The sequence below is a fragment of the Sarcophilus harrisii genome, chromosome 4, assembly GCF_902635505.1.
Source record: "Sarcophilus harrisii chromosome 4, mSarHar1.11, whole genome shotgun sequence".
NCBI classification, from domain to species: domain Eukaryota; kingdom Metazoa; phylum Chordata; class Mammalia; order Dasyuromorphia; family Dasyuridae; genus Sarcophilus; species Sarcophilus harrisii.
Window position 1 is genome coordinate 115603193 of NC_045429.1, and position 24006 is coordinate 115627198.

General features: G+C 35.0%; 1 protein-coding gene and 1 pseudogene across 1 annotated transcript in view; one reads left to right on the plus strand and one right to left on the minus strand.

The window, feature by feature from the left end:
- Nucleotides 1-5971: 5971 nt before the first annotated feature.
- Nucleotides 5972-6676, minus strand: LOC111720435 (annotated as a pseudogene).
- A 6826-nt stretch (nt 6677-13502) lies between these two features.
- Nucleotides 13503-24006, plus strand: part of LYPLAL1 (lysophospholipase like 1) — a 43386-nt gene continuing 32882 nt past the window's right edge. The window contains exon 1 of the mRNA XM_003767716.4: nt 13503-13639. Coding sequence (XP_003767764.2) covers nt 13537-13639 — 103 coding nt within the window. The 5' untranslated portion in view covers nt 13503-13536. The remainder of the gene's footprint in view (nt 13640-24006) is intronic.

Sequence of the window (24006 nt, forward strand, 5' to 3'; positions counted from 1 at the left end):
AGAGGGAAACTATCTCTCCACTTTGTCTTTAATTCTATTAAAATAGATTTATTTTGAACTATTAAAATAAAACAATGTTACTATTTGTGTTATTGATATATTATTTTGTATATGTGCCATGTAGTCTAGGATTCTCAAATATTTTATAGTGAGAGGAACTTTCATTTTAAGATAAACTTCAGTGGACATAGGAGTAATTACCTTCCATCTTGCTAAAGTTTATGAATTCTAAACATTGAAGTCAAAAGATATAAAGCTGGAAGAACTTCCTCCCTAGCTTAGACGTCACTTAGTAAAATCTCCTTAATTTTGTAGATGAGAAAACTGAGGACCATAGAGGTAAAATGAGTTGGTCAAGAACACATTGATGATAAGCTCCAGAAGTAAAGTTTAAACTAATGTCCTCTGACATCAAATCCAATCAATATTATGGTTCCTCTTGCCAGAAACATATGTTCTACATTTGAAACACTAAAACAGATTAGAAATGTGCTGGAAATACTATCAATATTGAAGATTTCCAAGAGTTTTGTTAATCAGTCAGTCACCAAACATTTATTAAGCTCTTACCAAATGCCAAACACTGTGATGAGTACACAAAGAGACTACAACAATAATAAAATCCTTCTCTCAATCCTACATGCTAAGGGGAGAGACAACATGTAAATAATTTGGTACACATAGTAGATGAAGATAATCTACAGGAGGAAGGTGTTACCACTGGGGGAATGGGAAATTTATCTGGAAAAAAAAAAGTGGAAGTTGAGCTGTTTTGAAAAGAAAAATAACTGAAAAGATCATTCTAGACAAGGGAGGGGGGCAGCCATTGAAAAGGTTCAGAGACAACATGATGGAGGGTCCTGTTTCAGGAATTAAAAAGAGCCTAATATAGCAGGAGTAAGTGATGGTGAAGTTAAGTGTAAGATCAGTAGAGAGGTAGAGAGGGGCCAGGTTATAAGGAGAATTATATGACAAACTGGAGTCTTTACATTTTATCTTGGAAATAATGGAATCAACTGGAATTCGTTAGTGAGAAAGATGGGGAGGGACATAAATTCACTTATTAGAAACGCTAGCTTGAAGGAAAAAATAATGATAAATAAAAGGAGGGGACAAACTGGCACACTAATGCATTGTTGGTGGAGTTGTGAAATGTTTCAAGCATTCTGGAGAGCAATTTGAAACTATGCCCAATGGGCTATCAAACTGTATATACCCTTTGATACAGCAATCTTACTACTGGGTCTGCATCTCAAAGAGATCATAAAAGAGGTGAAAGGACCTACTTGTGCAAAAATGTTTGTAGTATCCCTTTTTGTATTTGACAAGGAACTGGAAATTGAGTGGATGCCCATCAGTTAGAGAATGGCTGAATAAGTTATGGTATATGAATGTTATGGAATATTATTGTTCTATAAGAAATGATGAGCAGGCTATTTTAGAAAAGCCTGGTAAGACTTACATGAAATAATGCTGAATGCAGTGAGCAGAAACAAGAGAACATTGTACACAGTAATAACAAGATTATGTGATGATCAATTATGAGACTTAGCTCTTCTAAGCAATACAATGATCCAAGACAGTTCCACTAGACTTGGGATAGAAAATGCCATACCCATCCAGAGAAAAGACTATGGAAGGATTGAAGCATAGTATTTTCACTTTTTTCTTCCTTCCTTCCTTCCTTCTTTTTTTCCTTTCTTCCTTCTTTCCTTCCTTCCTTCCTTCCTTCCTTCCTTCCTTCCTTCCTTCCTTCCTTTCTTTCTTTCTTTCTTTCTTTCTTTTTTTCTTTCTTTCTTTCTTTCTTTCTTTCTTTCTTTCTTTCTCATCTCAAAAGCAAGCTAGTTTTCTTAATAAAGTAAATGAGTAGAGTGGTATTTTGTCCAAAGCAAGAATTATAAGGTAAATTTATGTCTTGTGTATTTATTCTCAGGAGAATGGACTAATACTGAATCTTATGTGAATTGGAATAATCAAAGCTTCATTATTAAGACATGTTTTTTATGTTTTAGAGGAGTTTGTTTTAAGACAACAAAAATATTTATTGATAACTAAATAATCTGATTCAATGATTGTTTTAAAGGGCATGGTAGATTTGAGAATGTGTATATCAAAAAAGAGACACTATTTCCCTTCTATACGTTCCATTCTGGTATGTCTGTTTCTGAATAAAGCAACAAATTGGAGGAAGATATTATCCAACTGGCCTGAGTGAATTCCAGATGTTAACCATATGACTGACCATACATTGACTAACAAAAAAGAAGTTAAGGGAGAGGAATTCTCAGCATACACGACGTTTTTAATAACCATGCAAAAATGACTCCTTATATCAACTCCACCTGCATGATGGAATGAACCTGCATAAATAAAAGTCTCTTTTTGGGGAGCAGGAGGGAGAGTACCAACTATGTAGCATCTGTGATCAAATTCTTTCATTAAAAAAATAAAACTGCTGAATCAATGCAAGCTGACTACAAGCTAGCTTTTTTTTTTTCTCCCCAATAAGTGGGGCCTCTGTATTTAAAATTAGATTTTTAAAAAAGCAAAAGAAGGGAAAATCTTAGATTCCATACTCAATTATAACAAGCTCCTCAGATGTTATACAAACCATGCATAAAAACACTATTATATTGTTTTCATCTGAAACTGAACATTAAAGACCTTTTCTTTTTAGAATATGGAAAAGAAACAACTCACATACTTAAAGGTGGATATAACTTTCTTGGCTTTCTTGAAATGGGATTATCGCCTACAGTAAACACCATCAAGCTTCATGGGTGGCATTTCTCACTCAGGAGCAAACCATGCATAAATATTTTCATTAGAATTTAAATTTCTAATCTTTATAAATAGAACATTAGTAACATTTATCCTTTAAGCAAGGCTGGATGGCCACTTGTTGATTATGTTGCAGAGATTCTTGCTCAGGAATGATTTGAATTGGATTGGATGGTCTCTGAATTTCCTTCCAGCTTTGAGATTTTTATGAGCCCATAACAATTCTGTATCAGAGAAAACTCCCTTCCCTGATGAGATTGACATTTTCAAAGTCTATGTCTCTACAGATATAAAAAAGTGAAGGTTTACAATTCAAGTTCAAAAAACATTCTAAGTTATCTAAATTGAGGGTCCATATTGTTTAAGCAACCTGGGGTGTATTGCTCTATCCTTATTAAAAAAAAAAAAAGGGGAGAGAAAGAAAATAAGGGAGGAAATTAAAATAACTTTAACATAATATTTGTAAATAAGCTGTTGAGGCAAAAAAAAAAAAAAAAAAGGATAAATCAAAAGATTTTAATATCAATTATCATCCCTTCCTATAGAACTTTGACCAGAAAATATGTAGCAGATATGTACAAGACCTGGATTCAAATCCTAGCTTTGTCCTTTATAATCTAGGTAACCTTTTGCAAATTATTTAATCTCTCTGGATCTTAATTTCCTTATCTGTAAAATTAAAGGATTAGATTATATGATATCCAGGGTATCTTGGTATTCTAAAACTGGATTCTTCTTATAATGAGCATGTCAGCCAGGGATCTATTGTGTTTAATACGTTTTATCAATATCTTGATTAAAGATATAGACGGCATATTCATCAAAATTTGTAAATGATACAAAGCTAAGAATAACTAAAACATTGAATGGCAAAATCAAAATACAATTAATTTTAACAGGCTAGAGAGTTGGAGTTTAATGAGATGAAATTCAATCAAGATAAATGTAAAATCTTTGGGCAGAAATATAAACTCAACAAGTATAAGAAAGGTGATTCAGTTATTCTGAACAAGGTACTGGGTATTTAGAGGATAGCAAGGACACATCTGCATCAAGATATGGTAGCCGAAAAAGCTTAATGCAGCTCAAGTGAGACAGAACTCTCAGTCTGTCAATAAAAACTTGTTAAATACCTAAAACATGATAGCCAGTGTACTACTAGGAATAGAAAGAAACATAAAATACAATCTCTGCTCTCAAGAAGTCTAAAGTCTAATGGGGGAGGTGACATGAAAATTGCTATGTACATACAAGATAAATTGGAATTGATAGAGAGAAAACACTACCATTAAGGGTAATCAGGAAAAGTTTCTTCTAGGAGACACATTCTTAGGTCTGACTTGGAAAAAAATCAGGGAAGCAGATGGCACAGAAGCAGCTAGGTGACACAGGGAATGGAATTCTTGGCTTGGAGCCAGGAAGAATTATCTTCCTGAGTTCAAATCTGGCCTTAGACACTTAAAATCTATGTGACTGCTCCACCTCAGTTAAATCCAATTCACTTGGCAAGTCAAGACATCATTCTCCTGAAGTTATTAGTCCTTAACAAACAATAACAACAGAAGCTTTGTGACTCAGTTTCCTCATTTGCAAAATAAGCTAGAAAAGGAAATGGCAAACCACCCCAGAATCTATGGCAAGGAAACCCCAAAAGGAGTAACAAAGAGTCAGACACAACTAAACATCACCATAATTTCCAGTTCCTTGCCGCCACAATTAAAGATGCTATAAATATTTTAGAACATATAAGTTCTTTTCAATTTTTCCCTATCATGTGGGAAACAACAAATTTTTATAGATTTCTCAGATGAAAGTATATAAAGAACTTTGTCAAATCTATAAGAATGAGTCATTTGTCAATCGATAAATATTTAAATGATATGAACAGGCAGTTTTCTTATGAACAAATAAATAAAACAATTTATTCTCATGAAAAATGCTCTAGGTAATTATTGATTAGAGAAATGGAAATCAAAACAATCTTGAGATACCATTTATCATTTATCAAATTGGCTAAATTTTTTGAATGGGAAAAAACAAATATTGTAGGGATGTGGAAGAACTGGGATAGTAATTCGTTAGTGGAACTGTGAACTAATCCAACCATTTTGGAGAGCAATCTGGAATTACTCCCAAAGAATTATTAAATTGCCTTTATACCCTTTAACTCAGCAATACCACTACTGTTTTCCAAGATGACTAGGGGTAAAGAGATGTTACAAAAGTAAAACTAACAGGATTTGGCAAGAGATTGGCTATGGGGGAGTGAGAAAAAATAAGAAGTCAAAGATGACACCTAGGTTGCAAGTCTGGTTGATTAGAAGGATAATGGTCTCTTGATATAATAAAGTAGCTCAGAAGAAGAAAAATATTGAAGGAAAAAATGATGAGTTCAATTTAAAACATATGAGTTTATGATGACTACAAGGATAGCCAGTTAAAAATGTCCAATAGACAATTGCATATATGAGTCTAGAGGTTAGGAAAAAGTAAGTATACCTAAAAGTTGCCATACTGTTGTAGTTGTTGAATTGGTTCATTTTTTTCTCACTTTTCCTGACCTCATTTGGAGTTTTCTTGCAAAGATACTAGAGATATTGCTTATTTTGCAGATGACTAAACTGAGTGAAAAAAAAAAAAAGATTGTGATTTAGGATCACATAGTTACAAAATGAATGAGGCTGAATTTGAACTCAGATATTCCTAGCCACTAAGCTGCCTAGCTGGACCATATGAGTTGATGAGTTCACCTAGTATAGAGGGGAAAAAAGCCTGAAGAGATAAAAGTGGGTCACCACTTCTAAGTGACATGTTTCAGGTAAAGATCTAGTAAAGGAAATTGAGGAGAGGTCAGAAAACTAGAGAGATGATTAGGATAGCATAAGAACCTTGAGAAAAAAGGGTAATTCACAGTATTAAAGGATGAAGAGAGGTTCAAAAGGATAAAGATTGAGAAAAGATCATTAGATCTAGAAATTAAGAGACTTTTTTTCCTTTTCATTTTATAAAATGTTTGTTTACAAAGCAATCACAAAATTACATTGGTAAGATCAAGCTATTTGCTTATCACATTTATGAGAAAACTTTCTACACCCAAATATTACTGCCTTTTTGATTTATGGGATTAAAGAAAAAACAAACTACTACCAAATTTTTTTTTTTTATTTTTTTAACCTTTAAAAATTCTTGTTTAAACAGATTTTTGAGTTGGTGGTTCATATCCATCAGTTGTTTCCACTTTTATACTTGTTTCATCTCTTAAAGATTTTTTTGGAGTCACCACCTTCACCATGCATTTCCCTTGATTTTCCTGATTCAAATCTGGGCTTCTTAAGAATCTTGACTTTTTGAATTGACAAGTTTTCAATTCTGTTTTGAATAAGTTTACTGATTCTTTAAAGTCATTTGTCTGCATCTCCTATATCATGATTTTTTTCATTTTTTTACATATTTGATGAATTTGTTGGTGTTGGGCATAATAAGAATTCTTTTGGATCTGCTTCTTGCACTTTTTGGTAAAAACAACCAAAAAAGCAGAGCAAATAACAATCAGTAGTTTTGATATAAACAAGAGATTCAATTATGGTTGACTGGAATATATTTTGTCCTGGGAAAGATAGAAATTAGTCAAATAATTTTTAACCTGAACATCATCAGTACTTATGAAAAGGAATCTCATCCTTCTGCAGATTCGTCAGGCTAACTTCAATATCTGAGACAACCAAAGGCAATTGCCATTTCTTTAGTCTTTGTAACCTGTGTTTTGCCAATGCTGACTATGTTCCACATAGCTGGTGTTTTGGCGTTATACCAATCTTTCTCCAAAAATGGATCAATCACTTTCTTCTTGGCTCCTTTTTTTGCTGCCTTTAGTGAGATGCTTATTCTTTTCCATTCTGAAAGTCAAAAGAAGCTAAGAGATCTTTACTAACTTTAAAGTGACTAATTTCCATTTAATCTTGAAATAGGAAGCCAAACTGTAAGTTGTTTAAAAGAATAAGAAGAAGGGAAGAGGAAGCATCAATTAAACATAACTTTCTAAGAAGCTCATTCACAAAAGGGAGATGAGATATGGAATAATAGCTAATGGTATAGATATCAAGTGAAGTTTTTGTGAGGATGGAGGAAACTTGACCATGTTTGTAGGCTGTAGATTAGAAGAATTTGAAGATGAGTAGGAACTTGGGGATAATGAGATAGGGAAAATCTATTGGAGAAGAAAATAGTTTTCACTAACAAAGAGATAATAGTTTCACTGTACTATACTCTCATTGGACCTTATTTTGAATACTGTGATCTATTTTAGGGACCACTGTTCAAGGACATTAATAAGCTAGAGAGAAGTACAACCAGAATAACAAAAGACCTTAAATCCATGCCATATAAAGATTGGTTGAAGGAAATGGACACATTTAGTTTGGAAAAAAGACAATTTGGTGGAATATTATCATGGTTGTGTTCAAGTATGTGAAGGGATGCCATGTGAGGGAGTAATTATACTCTTTTTTTGGGGCCCTAGATGGCAGAATTAGGAGTAGTGGATAAAAATCAGAGACCAATGTTGGGGGTTTCTTAACATTTAGAGTTGTCCAAAAGGGAAGGGCTGTATAGTGATGTGGTGGATTTCCCTTTTTGGAGCCATTAAGCAAAGAATAGACAGTCATTTGGTACATTATAGCAGCTATTCCTTTGCTGTAGGGATTGGACCAGAGGATTGTGCTGGTACCTTTCAACTCTCAAAATTTGTGTGATTGAAAGATATGGAAAAAGAGAAAGATGATTTGGTAGTTAATGGTATTTTCATAAGTGGTGAAGCTACTAGAAGAATTTAATAAAGTTGGGTGAATATTTTGCAACAATGGATAACAAATCAAAAATTAATTTTTAATCACCAAATATGCAAAATTTCCTTATTTATCCAATGGAAAAGTGGAAATTTAATATTTAACTTTCCTAGGAACCACAGGTCAGGATAATCAAGAGTAAGAAAAGCCACACTTAGGAAATAAAGCACACATATGAGAATCATATTGCCCATACTACCAATGCTGTTTCATTCATTTAATAAAAAATCATTTTCAAAGCACTAACATACTAATTTATAAGGCTAAGATTTCATGAGTTTTTTTTTTTTCTAAAGCCTACCAGGTGTGCCCTGAAGCACTGCCAAGCATTTTATGGCACTACAAAATCCTAAACATGCCATTCATTCTCTAGATCCCATCATAGCTTGGGAATAAAATAGTAAGTTTCTGTTTTCACTTGCTTTTCTTGATTTGCACCTAGACAACACCAAATAAACACAAGAGGAGGCAAAAAATTAAACTCTTCACATGGTTCCAGTGAAAGTAAGCATATAACAGTAACAAAGAAGTTAAGAGATGCATCAGAATGTTTAAATAAAATCCTGCCAAGAAGATTTTCCACGAGATCACCAGGTCAAGGCTACAAAACTCCAAACAACTATGGCGAGACAATTAAACTTGAACACTGAATGAAAAGTACTTTTTTTTTTTTTTTTTTTGTCAATTGCTCACTTCCCAGATGGCATTTCTCTAAATACAGCATAGTAATTGCAAAACCTTCACTTTATACTATGAATAGATTAAGATGAGAATACAGGCAACAAATAATCAAGCATCCAAGTCATCTGCAACAGATTCCCCTTGAAAAGGCCACATCCATGAATTAAAACAGAACTGGGAAAATCCAGTTCAGTTTTGAACACTCTATTCTATAAATGCTCCTAAATCTGGAAAAGCTCAAGTTCCAGCTGAAACTGAGAATTTACCACAATCCAGGGAGCTCTTGACACAGGTCCTCCTACTTCTTAGTTTGCTTGGACAGGTGCTCATTTGGTTATGATAGCAAATCGAGGAAGTGTTGAAGATGGAGTTGTCAGCTGGCAATTTCAAGTGAGGAACACAGAAAGTTCTGGGCAAAACTTCAAAAACTGGAAGTTGTGAGCCTTGGGAAAGGTAGTAGAAGAAGAAAAGAACTATATCAAGAGCACCGAGCTTAAAGCCTGTAATGTTTCTTGTGATTCTTTTAATAAAAATTGTTGGAGGTTATTTTCTAATCTTAGCTTTGGCATGTAAAGTGTTTAGGTTTACCCTCATTGACACTTATGTGAGATTTTTAGGAACATCCTGTACTTGAAAAATAATGGTGGTATTATGTATAAGGGGGGGTCATAATCAATAAATTAGTGATAATTTAAGATATACAAACTTACAACAGTCCTATGAAGTAGATGGCACAATTATTGATGTATTTTAATATGTCAATACATGCATCAATTTAAAAAACTTAACTCATTGGTAATTACAAGTCAAAGTTTTTGAGTTCAAGAATACTATACACTGGGTACTCTATAAAGAGATTTTCTGATATGTCCTGCTCCTTGGGAAAAATGAAGTTAGTCCACATCATTTTTGGTATGATATCATACTTGAAACACAAAACCAGATAAAGGTTCTTATTCCTTCTAAAAAGAAATGCTCTAATGAAAGATTTGAGCTGATCAAGAAATTTGAAGCATTTGGTTGATTGTCGTCTTTTGTCTTTGAAGACCAAAATGACATCCCTATTTTGTGGTCAAGTGTTGGATTGTGGTTGATCAGATCAATACAAGCTTGGAAAGCTCTATCACAGATCAGGCACTAATAGTCCATGTGAACCTTTGGAATGGAAATTTCTCTAATTTTGCATTTCATGTTTCTTTTGAGCTACTGCAGATCTTTTCTGATCGTAAAACATGGCAGCTTCTTTGATGTGGGGCACACCATGATGGGTAGTCCTGTGCAAATATCTCCCATGTCTGACAAACAATTTCAAAGTTTTTCAAAGAAACCTTAAGAATGTCTTTGTATTGCTTCTTCCAGCCTTCATTGAGCACTTGCTTTGTGTGAGTTCTCCATAAAATAGTCTTTAGGCAAACATATGTTTGACATTTGAACAATGGGGCCAGCCCATTGGAGTTGTGCTCTTTGCAGTAGAGTATGAATGCTTGGTAGTTTAGCTTTAAAAAGAATCTTAGTGTCTGGTACCTTATCTTCAGGATCTTCCTAAGACAATTCAGATGGAAGGAATTCTGTTTCCTGATATGGTATTGGCATACTATTCACATCTCACAGGTATACAACAATTAGAACAGCATGACAACTCCATAGATCTTCAGTCTGGTAAGCAGCCCACTCCTTCTTATGTTACATACTTAATTCAGAGCTTCTCAAACATTTAGCTAGCTCTGGCAATGTGCCAATCTCATCATCTCTAGACATACCTGGAAAGTAAGTGAACTTATCTACAAAATTCAAATTTTCTCCATTTGTTATAACCAGTGGTTCTATATATGGATAGTGTAATGCTGACTGGTAGAGAACCTTTGTTTTATTTGGGTAAATTGTTAAACCAAAATTAATACAAGTAGCACCTTAGCTTCAAAGGCTGCATTAAATGCATAATCAAAGACTAGAAAGTCAGACATCAAATCTCCCTCTACTTTAGTTTTGGTTTGTAGCTTTTTCAACTTAAATAAGTTCTGAAAAGCAGGACCTAGCTGCACTGGAAATTATCTTTCATCCAAGGACCAACAAAAACTTTTTGGATTAAGCTCAAGAATACCATAGTGCTAGAGCTAATGGGTCAGGAAGACTCATTTTGCTGAGTTCAAATAGTTTTCACTAACAGAGAGATAATACTTTCGCTGCACTATACTCTCATTGGACCTTATTTGGAATACTGTGATCTATTTTAGGGACCACTGTTCAAGGACATTGATAAGCTAGAGAGAAGTACAACCAGAATCGCAAAAGACAACAAATAGTTGTGTGACCATGGGCAAGTCACTTACCCATGTTTACTTTGGTTCCTTATCTGTAAAATAGCTGGATAAGAAAATGGAAAACTACTCCAGTATTTCTGATAAGAAAATCCCAAATAGGTCCCAAACTAAAAAAAAAAAAAAAAAAAAAAATACAAAACCAAAAACAAATACAAGATTTTTGTTTCCTAAGATTTTTGATCATGCCGTATATTTATTTCACCATGTGTATATTGAATCTTTTGTGGTTTCCTGTCCCTAAACCTTCTTCCCCCATGAGGGAATAATCTTTTTTTTTTTTTTTTTTTTTTAAATTTAATAGCCTTTTATTTACAGGACATATACATGGGTAACTTTACAGCATTAACAATTGCCAAACCTCTTGTTCCAATTTTTCACCTCTTACCCCCCACCCCTCCCTAGATGGGGATAAGTAGATGTTAAATATTTAAAATATAAAATAGATACACAATAAGTATATGACCAAAACTTATTTTGCTGTAGAGAAAAATCAGACTCTGAAATATTGTACAATTACTTGTGAAGGAAATCAAAAATGCGGGTGTGCAAAATATAGGGATTGGGAATTCAATGTAATGGTTTTAGTCATTCCCAGAGTTCTTTTTCTGGGCATAGCTAGTTCAGTTCATTACTGCTCCATTAGAAATGTTTGGTTCGTTTGAGGATGGCCTGATCCATCAGAACTGGTCATCATCTATATTGTTGTTGAATTATAAGATCTCCTGGTCCTGCTCATTTCACTCAGCATCAGTTCATTAAAGTCTCTCCAGGCCTTTCTGAAATTATCCTGTTGGTCATTTCTTACAGAACAGTAATATTCCTAATTTTTTTAACAATTTATTCAACCATTTCCAACTGATGGAACCATTCAGTTTCAGTTTCAACCATACAAAAGGGCCCCACAAACATTCGGACAACAGGTCCCTTTCCTTCTTTATAACCTTTGGGATATAATCCCAGTAGTAACACTGTGGATAAAGGGTATGCCATTGATAACTTTTGACATTTCCAAATACTCTCCAAAATGGTTGGATTGTTCCCCCAAACAATGCATCAATGTCCCGTTTTCCTCCCCAACAATTATTTTTTTCCTGTTCTTAGCCAATCGCAGGTGTGTATGGTATTTAGAGTTGTCTTAATTTGATTTCTCTGATTAAATTAATGACTTGGAGCATCTTTTCTTGACTAGAAATAGTTTCTTTCTTCATCTGAGTTGTCTGTTCATATCCGACCATTTTTCAATTGGAGAAACGATTTTTTATAAATTAGGAATTTCAATATTTTGGAAATGAGGCCTTTATCAGAACCGACTGTAAAATATTTTCCCAGTTTTTGCTTCCCTTCTAATCTTGTCTGCATTAGTTTTGTTTTGTACAAAAACTTTTTCAGTTTTATAATCGAAATTTTCATTTTGTGATCAGTAATGATCTCTTTCTGCTTTGGTCATAAAGACCTTCCCTTCCACAGGTCGAGGTAAACTTCCTGTGTTCCTCTAATTTATTAATAATTTCATTCTTTATGCCTAGGTCTGAACCCATTTTGACCTTATCTTGGTTGGGCGTTAATTGGATTAATGCCTAGTTTCTCCATATTAGTTTCCAATTTTCCCAGCAATTTTATCAAACAGTAAGTTCTTATCCCAAAAGTGGGATCTTTTGGGTTTGTCAAAGACTAGGTTGCTATTTTGTTGACTGTTTTATCCCTTGAACCTAATCTATTCCACTGATCAACTAATCTATTCCTTAGCCAATACCAAATAGTTTTGGTAACTGCTGCTCTATAATATAATTTTAGATCTGGTACAGCTAAGCCACCATCATTTGATTTTTTTTTCATTAATGAGGGAATAATCTTTGAGAGGAAGTAGTTTTTATTTGTTTGTCTATTTTGTATTTCCAGAACTGGGCCCAATACAAAGCATTGTGCTACGTGATAATCTAGTCAACAACAATACTGATATTCATTAATAAATGTATTACATTGACACACTCAATGGTCTGTGGAAATAGTACATTACATCTTATGGGCAGTAATAATCTGCCTCCAAATATGTAATATATTTCCCCCTCACATTTTCACAAGACAAAACATCTTCATATTTTTTAGTTAAGTATAAAACATTCAAACAAAAATATTATATACTCTATTTGAAGGGAGAACAGTTGTTTTTATTTTTAAATTTCTGCCATTTCTACTGTTTCTGGCTTGCGAGATCCCAAAGCTGCTACTACTTCTATGACCACTACCTGGTCCTCCTACCAGTAGGAAGATTATTTGAAGATAGTTGATTGATCTTGTGTTCATGTTCTCTACGCTCTATCAGATTGTGAGCCCCGCGAGGGCAGGTACACTCTGGCCTTTCTCTATATTCCGGGGCTTAGCACAGAAGAGGAGCTTAATAAATACTTCTTGACCCCATGAGGATTTGAAAATATCTGTTCCAAGTCTAGAGCTCATAGATCCGGGTCTTGTCAGAACCTTAGATAATCAAGTTCAACCTCTAGTTCCCAGATACGGAGAGGAGGTCTGGGCAAGTCAAAGTGAATTCCCCGGGGAAATGCAAACTGGTAGATTCGCGGCCCGGCCTTTCCTCCGGGATCTTCAGATCCCCCATTTCTCCGTTACACCCTAATCCTGAGTTAGAAGATTGCATTTCAAACACGAGCACCGGTATTTCCTACTCCTCCCTCTCCTCATCTACACAAGGAGGAGGTTGACCTTGAAAACTCCCTTAATACAGAAGATTAGCTTAAACCTAAGCCCTGAGCTCGCTCTGAACTGCGGGCGCGGGCTCGGACCTCCTCGCACGCGCTCCCGACGTCGGGAACGCGGCCCGCTGCTGTGCGTGCGTGCGCGAGACAGACGTAGACAAACGCGAAGTGGAGAAGGAAGGGAGAGGAGGAGATTGGATGATTATGGCGGCGGTGGCCGGGACCTCGGCGCGACTTCGGCGATATGTGGTGGCCCCGGCGGGGCAACACAGCGCCTCTCTGATCATGCTGCACGGTTCAGGTGGATTACGGATTTATGCGTCGTTTTTTTTGCGACGTGGGTGGAGGGGTCGTCTCCAGGATCCCCTCCCCTCCAAGCCTGAAAAGCGCGGGGCCTGCTGGCCGAGCTTCGGCTGGAGAGGCGCGTGCGGGTCACGGTCTGGGCCCCATGGCGCTAGGCCTCGTGCCCCCTTCCCCCACCCCTCATCGTCCTCCATCTCATTTCCCCTTCCCCAGCCTTCACTGTCATCACCCGTGGCAACCCCATCGGATTTAGGGTTCTAGGAAACAGGCACTAGTGCTTTGTCCAAGGTCGCAGTGGTAGCACAAGTTTCTCTTCAGCATCTATTGACTCTCCTGGGAAGCAGTAGAGTCTTGGCAATGAAATTTAGGAATACCAAACTTCGAGTCCAGCCGTTGATTTACATCAGCTGTGTGACCGTGACTAGCGCAAATGCTTTAGAATAATCATAACTAGCATTTATGTGCCATTTTAATCGAGGGATTTGAGATTAAATGACTTGCCTAGCAAGGATTTTCAAATGGGTAAATTTCTGGATCTGGATTTGAACTCTCTCCTTTGCAGCTCCGGTGCTCCATCTCTCTGAAAGCTTGGCAATTCTTTTGAAGATTTAAGTTGCAGAATATTTTCCCTTTGGTTTCATCCGATACAAAGTTTCCTCACCTTGTTCTCTCCTCTGACTTAAGAGCCTTCATCGGATACAAAGTTTCCTCACCTTGTTCTCTCCTCTGACTTAAGAGCCTGTCACCTCTTTTTAAAGGACAGGGACAATCTTTTACCTCTTTTTATATCCTGTGTTCATACAGTCCCTGGTACATAGTAGATGCTTAATAAGTGTTATTATTGATTGATTAATGCTGTCTTCCATCAACAGCTTTCACTTACAGTTTCAACCATATTTTGAAACTGATGGCATTGTTACCTTTATTTAAAACATTTTCATTTGCCTTTCAAGTTAAATATAAGGATTATTTGGACTTTTCAATGTTTTGGAGAAGCCGTATTGTACAAGGGAAAGGACAAATGAATTGGGGATGAAGAGAATTTTTAAAAAACTTATCATTTGCATGTGGTCTGAGGTCAAGCCTCTTGCATATATTTTCCATATATAAAACAAAAGGTTGAACTAAATGACTGTACCTTTAAGATTTTCTTGTAAGCAGAGTACTTTGTAAATCATGAAACAGAGAAATATAGAAATGAGTTATTATGTATTTTGGAAGTTTGCACAAAATGTAAAATAGAAAGTCACATTTGAAAAGGACATTTAAAATCATCTAGTCCATCATTTTGGATATGAAAAAAACTGAGGCCCAGTGAGGTTAATTGATCTACCCTAGATCTGGAACTTAGCTCTTAAAGGTTTCCCAAATTCAGACTACTTTTCAAGACCATTATGGTCTAGAGGGGGAAAAATCAATATGTAAAACTTATTATTGCATTTATCAAGGTCTTACGGTTGAAGATGACAACAAATTGTTGTTTTATAACGTGTTAATCATCATACAAAAGATGACATAGTGGGTTGAGTACTGGATCTAAAGTTGTAAAGCATAGATACAATTCCTGCTTCTGACTCTTATTGATCCTATTTCCAAGTATTCTAGAGTTGACAAAAGACATTCCCTTGCTGGTGAAATTAATATCAGATTCTTCTGGTACATATACATGATTATCAAATGAATGGATAATTAATTGCCATAGTTAAGAGACAAAAGAGTTGATTTTGTTGAAGTAGGAAATCCTTTTCAAAGAAACTGGGATTTATTCTGAATTTTAGGCAAACTTTAATGTATTTAATTTATAAACCCTAAATTTAATCTAGCCTAATCATTGTCTAATTAATCATTTAATCTAACCCTCTTTGTTTTACAGACAGGGAAAGGAAAGCCATAAAATTGGAGGGACTCTGAATCCAGTCTCATTTCTGTGCATGTCATTTCACATTGCTTCCTGTAGAAAACATCAAATTTTGCCTTGAATTATGATTTAGGGGATTTGAGACATTATCCTGTAGGCAGCAGGTATCCTTTGAAATTTTTTCAGTGGAGAAATTATGAGGGATGTTGGAAGATTAGTTTTTATGGCACATGTGGGATGAATTAGGGCTTTGGGAAAGGTAATAGGGAAAGATTAAAAGAGGAAATTGCAGGTAGACTATTGAAAGTCTTGAGATTATATGAACCTAAGTTGGTATCAAAGATATCAAAAGAATGGATAAGATGGATCATTTTAGGAAAAAAACTCATTGGATTTTGTGATTGGATGAGGGAACAAAATAAGAGGATAGAGCTGAAGATGATTCCATAGTTTTAAGCTTGTAAAAATAATGGTTAAAAATGTCATATCTAATTAGTTAGAAAAACTAAAATGATCATGTTTGGTTTAAAAAAAAAAACCTTTTAAAAGTACTCCAAGTCTTATTTTTCTCCTTTCCTACCTTTATTCAAATGACATTGCTCATGTGTAATTTTTTTTAAAATTTTAATAGCCTTTTATTTACAGGTTATATATATGGGTAACTTTACAGCATTGACAATTGCCAAACCTCTTATTCCAATTTTTCCCCTCCTTCCCACCCCCTCCCCCAGATGGCAGGATGACTAGTAGATGTTAAATATATTAAAATATAAATTAGATACACAATAAGTATATATGATCAAACCGTTATTTTGCTGTACAAAAAGAATCGGACTCTGAAATATTGTACAATTAGCCTGTGAAGGAAATTAAAAATGCAGGTGGGCAAAAATATAGGGATTGGGAATTCAATATAATGGTTTTTAATCATCTCCCAGAGTTCTTTCGCTGGGTGTAGCTGGTTCAGTTCATTACTGCTCCATTGGAACTGATTGGTTCATCTCATTGCTGAGGATAGCCAGGTCCATCAGAATTGGTTATCATATAGTATTGTTGTTGAGGTATATAATTATCTCCTGGCCCTACTCATTTCTCATGTGTAATTTTTAAAATTAATTTATTTAATATTTTTCCCAATTACATTCAAAACTTTGTTCAGAGAGGACTTTCCAGGTTTGTTTGTTTATTTGTTTGTTTGCTTTTCCCCCTGAGAGCATCCTGCTCATCATTTCCCTGATAATAATAATATCCCATCAGAGAAACTCACTTCTATTTTTTTTTACAATTATAATTGCTAATTTTATTCCCCCAATTTATTCTTTCCTTTCATCCTGTCCCTCCTCAAAAGTATTTTGCTGTAGACCACTCCCTTCCCCAAAGTATCCTCTCTTTTTTCATCCTCTCCTTCTTCCCATATCCATGTTTTCCTGCAAGTTAAGATAGATTTCTATACCCCTATTGAGTTTGTATGTTATTTTCTGTTTGAGCCAATTCTAATGAGCATAAAGTCCACTCACTTACTCTCTTTACACCCTTTTCCTTTCCATGTAAAAGCTATTTTTTTGCCTCTTTTTAAATGGCAGATAATTTGCATCATTCCATTTCTCCCTTTCCCTTTCTCCCGGTATACTCTTCTCTTAATTTCATCATTTTTTGAAAAGATTTTATCCCTTCATATTCAAATCAAACCTGTGCCCTTTGTCTATATATATTCTTTCTAACTATCATAATAATGAGTTATAGTAAATCCTCCCATGAAGGAAATGTAAACAGATACATTTTATTAAGCCACTTATGATATCACTTTCCTGATTACCTCCTTATGCTTCTCCAAAGTCATGTATTTGAAAATCAGACTTTGCATTCAACTCTGGCCTTTTCATCACAAATGCTTGAAAATCCTGTTTCATTGAATTGGCCATCTTTTCCTCTAAATGATTATATTCAGTTTTGCTGGGTAGGTGATTCCTGGTTGCAATCCTAGCTCTATTGCTTTCCAGAATGTCATATTCCTAGCCCTTTAAAGTTGAAGCTGCTAAATCTTGTGTTATCCTGACTGTGGCTCCATTATACTTGAATTGTTGCTTTCTGGATACTTGCAGTATTTTCTCCTTGACATGGGAGTTCTGGAATTTGGCTATCATATTTCTGGGAGTTTTTATTTTAGGATCTCTTTCAGGAAATGATGACTGGATTCTTTTAATTTCTATTTTATCCTCTAGTTCTAAAATATCAAGACAATTTTCCTTAATAATTTCTTGAAAGATGATGTCCAGGCTCTTTTTTTGATTGTGATTTTCAGGTAGATTAATAATTTTAAAATTATCTCTCCTTTATCTATTTTCCAGGTTAGTTGTTTTTCCAATGAGATATTTCACATTTTTTTTCTATTTTCTCTTTTTTTGGGGGGAGGGAGTTTGCTTTATTGTATCTTGATTTCTCATAGTCATTAGCTTCCATTTGCTCAATTCAATTTTTTAAGGAATTATTTTCCTCAGTGATTTTTTGTATTTCCTTTCCCAATTGACCAATTTTGCTTTTTAAGGCATTCTTTTCACTAGCTTTTTGTATTTCTTTTTGCATCTCTCTAAATTCTTTCCTGATTTTTTTCTCTATCTCTCTTCCTTGATTTTCAAAATCCCTTTCTGAGGAAATTGTTCTTTTTTTTTTTTTTTTTTTTTTTTTTTTTTTTTAATAAGAGGCTTTGGATGTAGGAGCTTTGACTTTGTTATATTCTGAGTGTGTTTTGATCCTTCTTGTCACCATAATAACTTTCAGTAGTCAGAAAATTTTTTGTTTTCTGTTCATTTTTCTTGGCTTTTAACTCTGTTTAACTCTGTTAAGAGAGTTTGTGCAGATGTTTTCAGAGATCCTTCCAGGAATCAGACCCCAAGCCTTCTTTTCTTCCCTGGAGATATTAGATGTGTCCCCGCCCCACAGTAGTGGTAAGATCTAGTGTGCTGGTGGGTTCCGCTGACCCAAGCTTTGCTGGGACCACACACCAGACTTCTACCTCCTTACCATAGACTCTCTCCACTGACTCTCTGAATCCTCTCTGATGTTCCCAGGGGAGAGGTCCAGAAGCCTCCAGCACTATTGCTAATTCAGAGCTACTACCTCACTGATGCTTGGGGCCAGACTGGTACTGTGCTGGGATTGGGCTCTGGCCTCCAATCCTGGACCCTAGCTACTCTTCCGTGTCTCTAGGCTGAGAGGTCTGGAAGCCACAACACTGCTGCTGATTCAGAGGTCGAGGCTGAACTGAGCTGGAACAGGAGCTAGAGGTGGGGCTACATTAGAGTGCCCTGCAGTGGGATTGTCTGTTGGATTCCCATCCCGTGTCACAGAGCTTTTCAGCTGAGCCTGAAAAGTTGCCTTTGGCTGGAAAATGTAGTCCTCCATCTTTTTGGGTGTTCTGATGCTCTAAAATTTGTTTAGAGTCATTATTTAAAGCAATTTGGAATAGTTTGGGGGAGAACTTGGGCAAGTTCCTACCTTTATTTCAACATCTTAGTTCTGCCCCTAGCTCATGTGTAATTTGAAAAAAAAAATTACATTTTTTATGACTTTGTAACATATTCTTGATTTTTATTATTTTTTTATGTTTGATAAAGGTAATTTTCCAAAGATTTTTTTTTCAATTCAATAGTAGAGCTCTTTTATACTAGATTTATAATAAATGCTTGTTGAATTGAATAATGCTACTTTTGGGGGAACAGGACTGACATCCATTTTAGAGACTAGTCATATTATATTAGGATTTTATTATACATAGTTAGGTTTGAAAAGCAAATGTTTGGCTCATAGTGTATCTGAATTTGTGTAAAAATGAGCCATTATAACAGGGTTCTATTTTACTGTTCAGTGATGGAGAATAATTCTTCCCAGGTGCACTTTGTGAATGTATAAGCATCTCTTCTTTGTAGCATTTTGTTTTTTTTTTTTCCAAAATGGAAAAGAGATTTTCATAGACACATTTTTGCTCGTTAAAAACTTGAAAGGTACCAGATACTGGGCCTCACTTGTCATCTGTAGGAAAACAGGTGGAAAGTAAGGTTTGATGCAGTTTCATTTGAGCTTTCCTACCACTAAGGCATGCATTGAAAACAAAATTAGAACTCTCTTTAAAGTGACATGGACATACATTATCATATATTTAACCTTTCTTAAATGGAAAACAATATATTTTACTGAGAATTTTTTTTAAATTCATTCAACTGGTTTTGGTTTGTTCTTACTGATTTTTGTCCTGATAGGATTTTGGTGTGTATAAACATAAGGAAATTAATGAGGCGTACTGTCTTTCTTATCTTTTAAAGTATTAATTTTAATTCTTTGAGGAAATAATTTTGAGTAGAAAAGAAAATTATAGCTGGAGGGAGACTCCAGCTATTATACAACTATTATGCAGTTTATTATTTTTATTGATTATATTTGGAATTCACCTAAAAGTATAATTCATGAAAAATTAATTTGTTTTAACCACTGCTGTTTCTGTTTTATTTTATTTTATATTTTATGAGTGTTCCTTAACAGTTAGGTAGACATTTTATTTAATACTTCATGTCTCTCCTTCCTAGGACTTTGACCAGTGTGGATCCAGTATACCAGAAGTGTTATAGATTCGAGAGGTGGGGGATAGAAAAGTGTGGTGCTCTTAGATAGAGTTTTTGTAATTAAACTCCTTCATTTTAAAGACAGGGAAACTAAGACTCAAAGAAATCATGTGACTGGCTGTTGGTCATATAAGTAGGTGACAGAATCAGGACTCGACCAGTATTCTGTCTTTAAAGCTAAATAGAAAATAATTATCATCATTTGTATCTTTTCAATGGAGTTTAGATGCAAACAGCCTTAAGGCAAGTCGCAAATTTACCATTCTCTTTAGAGACTGGGAGATTAGATGAAATAAGAGTATTGTCATATAAACCCATCTTCTGTAAAGTCACTGAATACAAGTTTAAGTCTTTTCCAGAAACTGACAGGATAAGAAGAATGATAATCCTCATCCTGTTTCCACATTTTCCTTATTTTATTTTTTTAATAACTTTTTATTGACAGAACCCATGCCAGGGTAATTTTTTACAACATTATCCCTTACACTCACTTCTGTTCCGATTTTTCCCATCCCTTCCTCCACCCCCTCCCCTAGATGGCAAGCAGTCCTATACATGTTAAATAGGTTACAGTAGATCTTAGATACAATATATGTGTACAGAACTGAACAGTTCTCTTGTTGCTCAGGGAGAATTGGATTTAGAATGTATAAATAACCCGGGAAAGAAGAACAAAAACGCAAGCAGTTTACATTCATTTCCTAGTGTTCTTTTTTTGGGTGTAGCTGCTTCTGTCCATCCTTGATCAATTGAAACTGAGCTAGATCTTCTCTTTGTCGAAGAAATCCATTTCCATCAGAATACATCCTCATACAGTATCGTTGTTGAGGTATATAATGATCTCCTGGTTCTGCTCATTCACTCAGCATCAGTTCATGTAAGTCTCGCCAATCCTCTCTGTATTCATCCTGCTGGTCGTTTCTTACAGAACAATAATATTCCATAACATTCATATACCACAATTTACTCAACCATTCTCCGATTGATGGGCATCCACTCAGTTTCCATTTTCTGGCCACTACAAAGAGGGCTGCCACAAACATTTTGGTACATACAGGTCCCTTTCCCTTCTTTAGTATCTCTTTGGGGTATAAGCCCAGTAGAAACACTGCTGGATCAAAGGGTATGCACAGTTTGATAACTTTTTGAACATAGTTCCAAATTGCTCTCCAGAATAGCTGGATGTGTTCACAATTCCACCAACAATGTGTCAGTGTCTCTGTTTTCCCACATCCCCTCCAACAGTCCGCGTTATCTTTCCCTGTCATTCTAGCCAATCTGACAGGTGTGTAGTGATATCTCAGAGTTGTCTTAATTTGCATTTCTCTGATCAATAGTGATTTGGAACACTCTTTCATCTGAGTGGTAATAGTTTCAATTTCATCATCTGAAAATTGTCTTTTCATATCCTTTGACCATTTATAAATTGGAGAATGGCTTGATTTCTTATAAATTAGAGTCAATTCTCTATATATTTTGGAAATGAGGCCTTTATCAGAACCTTTGACTGTAAAAATGTTTTCCCAGTTTATTGTTTCCCTTCTAATCTTACCTGCATTAGTTATGTTTGTACAAAAACTTTTCAATTTGATATAATCAAAATTTTCTATTTTGTAGTCAATAGTGATCTCTAGTTCTTCTTTGGTCATAAATTCCTTCCTTTTCCACAGGTCTGAGAGGTAAACTATCCTCACATTATCCTTATTGTTGTTATTGTTGTTTGTTTTTCTGTTAGATCTCTATACTTTTAAAAGCTTTTGTTTAAAAGTTTGGAGATTGAGTGTTTGACAGTGACATCTATAAAAGATGTTTTTAAATTTTTATGTGTGAATGATTTTTAGCTACAATTCTGTGATAATGATCTGATTCTAGAACAGGTAACTGAATTCTCAAGAGTATTTTGAGATTTCTCTTTTGGAGGTCAGTTATCTTTTAATTTATGAGATACTGGGTTTCTGATGTATAATTCTAGTCATCAAGTAGAACCTTGCTAGGTTATTCAGTAGGGACTAAATTTTTATAGCTTGTTGTGATGCTTTACATAGTTTCTACTGTTTCCTTGTACAAATCATATTAATCAATAAATATGGGTTCCTTAAGAATAACTTTTCTTTAATTTCTAGTAAGCTGATCATTAATTACAATCATAAACTACTCTTTCTATAAACAAATCCTTCATAGAGCGATGTAGTATATCTATTTGCTAGATATATTGAAATTTATTATCAAAAGGTCTTTAGGAGAGGAAGAAGTCTATTTAAGAATAGACTCCAAATTATGTACCATCGAAAGCTATGAAGAAGGATTATGAATTATAGCTAAGAAACTCATAAGTCCATATCTTAGAAAAATCCAAGAAAAGACAGTAGTAAAAACCATAAACAATTATCTACACACATATGCCCCAAACTCTGGCAATCAATGAGGAGTTATAGATATTAAGATAAGGAGGCAATTTTATTCTTATTGGTATAACTGAAACTACCTCACAGTGTGGTTGTGAGGATCAAATGATACAATATTTATAAAGTACCCAGAACATAGTATTTACTTAAAAAAAAACCTTATACCCTTTCCTGCTCCCTTCTTAGATTTTACTGAGTTTCTCATCAGTATCTCATACTATTCTTGGGAAGAAGCTGGAGATAAGTGGATAAAATTATAATACAGGTAGATGGATTCACAACTAGTTGGATGGCTAGACTTACTAATTAGTAGTGTTTTATTGGCACCATGGGAGGATGTCTTTAGTGGAGTGCCCCCAGGAATTGTTCTTGATCCTTTACTATTTAACATTTCTCAGTAACTTGGTAAAATGATACATGTAATGCTGATTGAATTTTCATACAACATAAAGTTAAGATGTGGGATTCAAAAATGAATTCACAAATACAGAATGGAAGAGACCTGGCTAGACAGCAGTCCTGAAATAGATCTGTGGGGTTTAGTGGACTGTAAGTTCATCATGAGTCAGCAATGTGATGAATTAACCAAAAAAATGCCATTGGGCTGCATTAAGAGAGGCACAGCTTCCGGGGATAGGAATGAAGTAAGCTTAGTGTAGTATTCCCTTACAAGATTTCATCTGGAATATTAGATTCCGTTCTGGGTTCCATAGTTTAAAAACATTGATAAACTGGAAAGTGTCCACATTCTAGGATGATGAAGTTCTGAGTCCTTGCTGAAGATGGGTTGAAGAAACTGAACATGTTCTAAATGGCTGTGCTGAGAGGCAACATAATATACATAGTGAATAGCGTTCTAGAGCAAGGGAGCTGGAGTGAAAGGACTTAGGGAAATGAGAGCCCAGATCATCTGGAGCCAGAGGCTAGAGAAATGGGGCCACATTCCCTGTCCCTCAACCCCCCTTGGCTCTGCCAGTTCCTATGTATGTGAACTTGGGCAAATCAATTCACAGTATTCATTTTCCTCATCTATACAATGATAGATTTTATTAAGTGACCTAAAATCCCTTTCAGCTCTTAAGTCTGTGATGGTAATTTTATTATAGTTGTCTTTAATTACTTGAAAGTCTGTCATGTGGAAAAGAGATTGGACTTTTTCTATTTAATCCCAAATGAAAGACAATAGATTGAAATTGCAAAGAAGTACATTGGGGCTTGATATCAGAAAAAACAAAAATCACAATCTTTCTAACATTTAGAAGTATCAAGAAGTGGAATGCAAGTTACTAGTACCACTCTTAGAGAAGGTCTTTAAACAGAATTAAAATGCCCATTTGTTATATGTTATAATAGATATTCTTTTCATACATGGATTACTTTTGAAGTCAATTGATCAATAAACATTTAATAAGCAGCTACTGTGTACCAAGTACTATGTTTCTAACTCCACATTCTGTGATTTTGTGAAATTTTCATAAATTAGCCT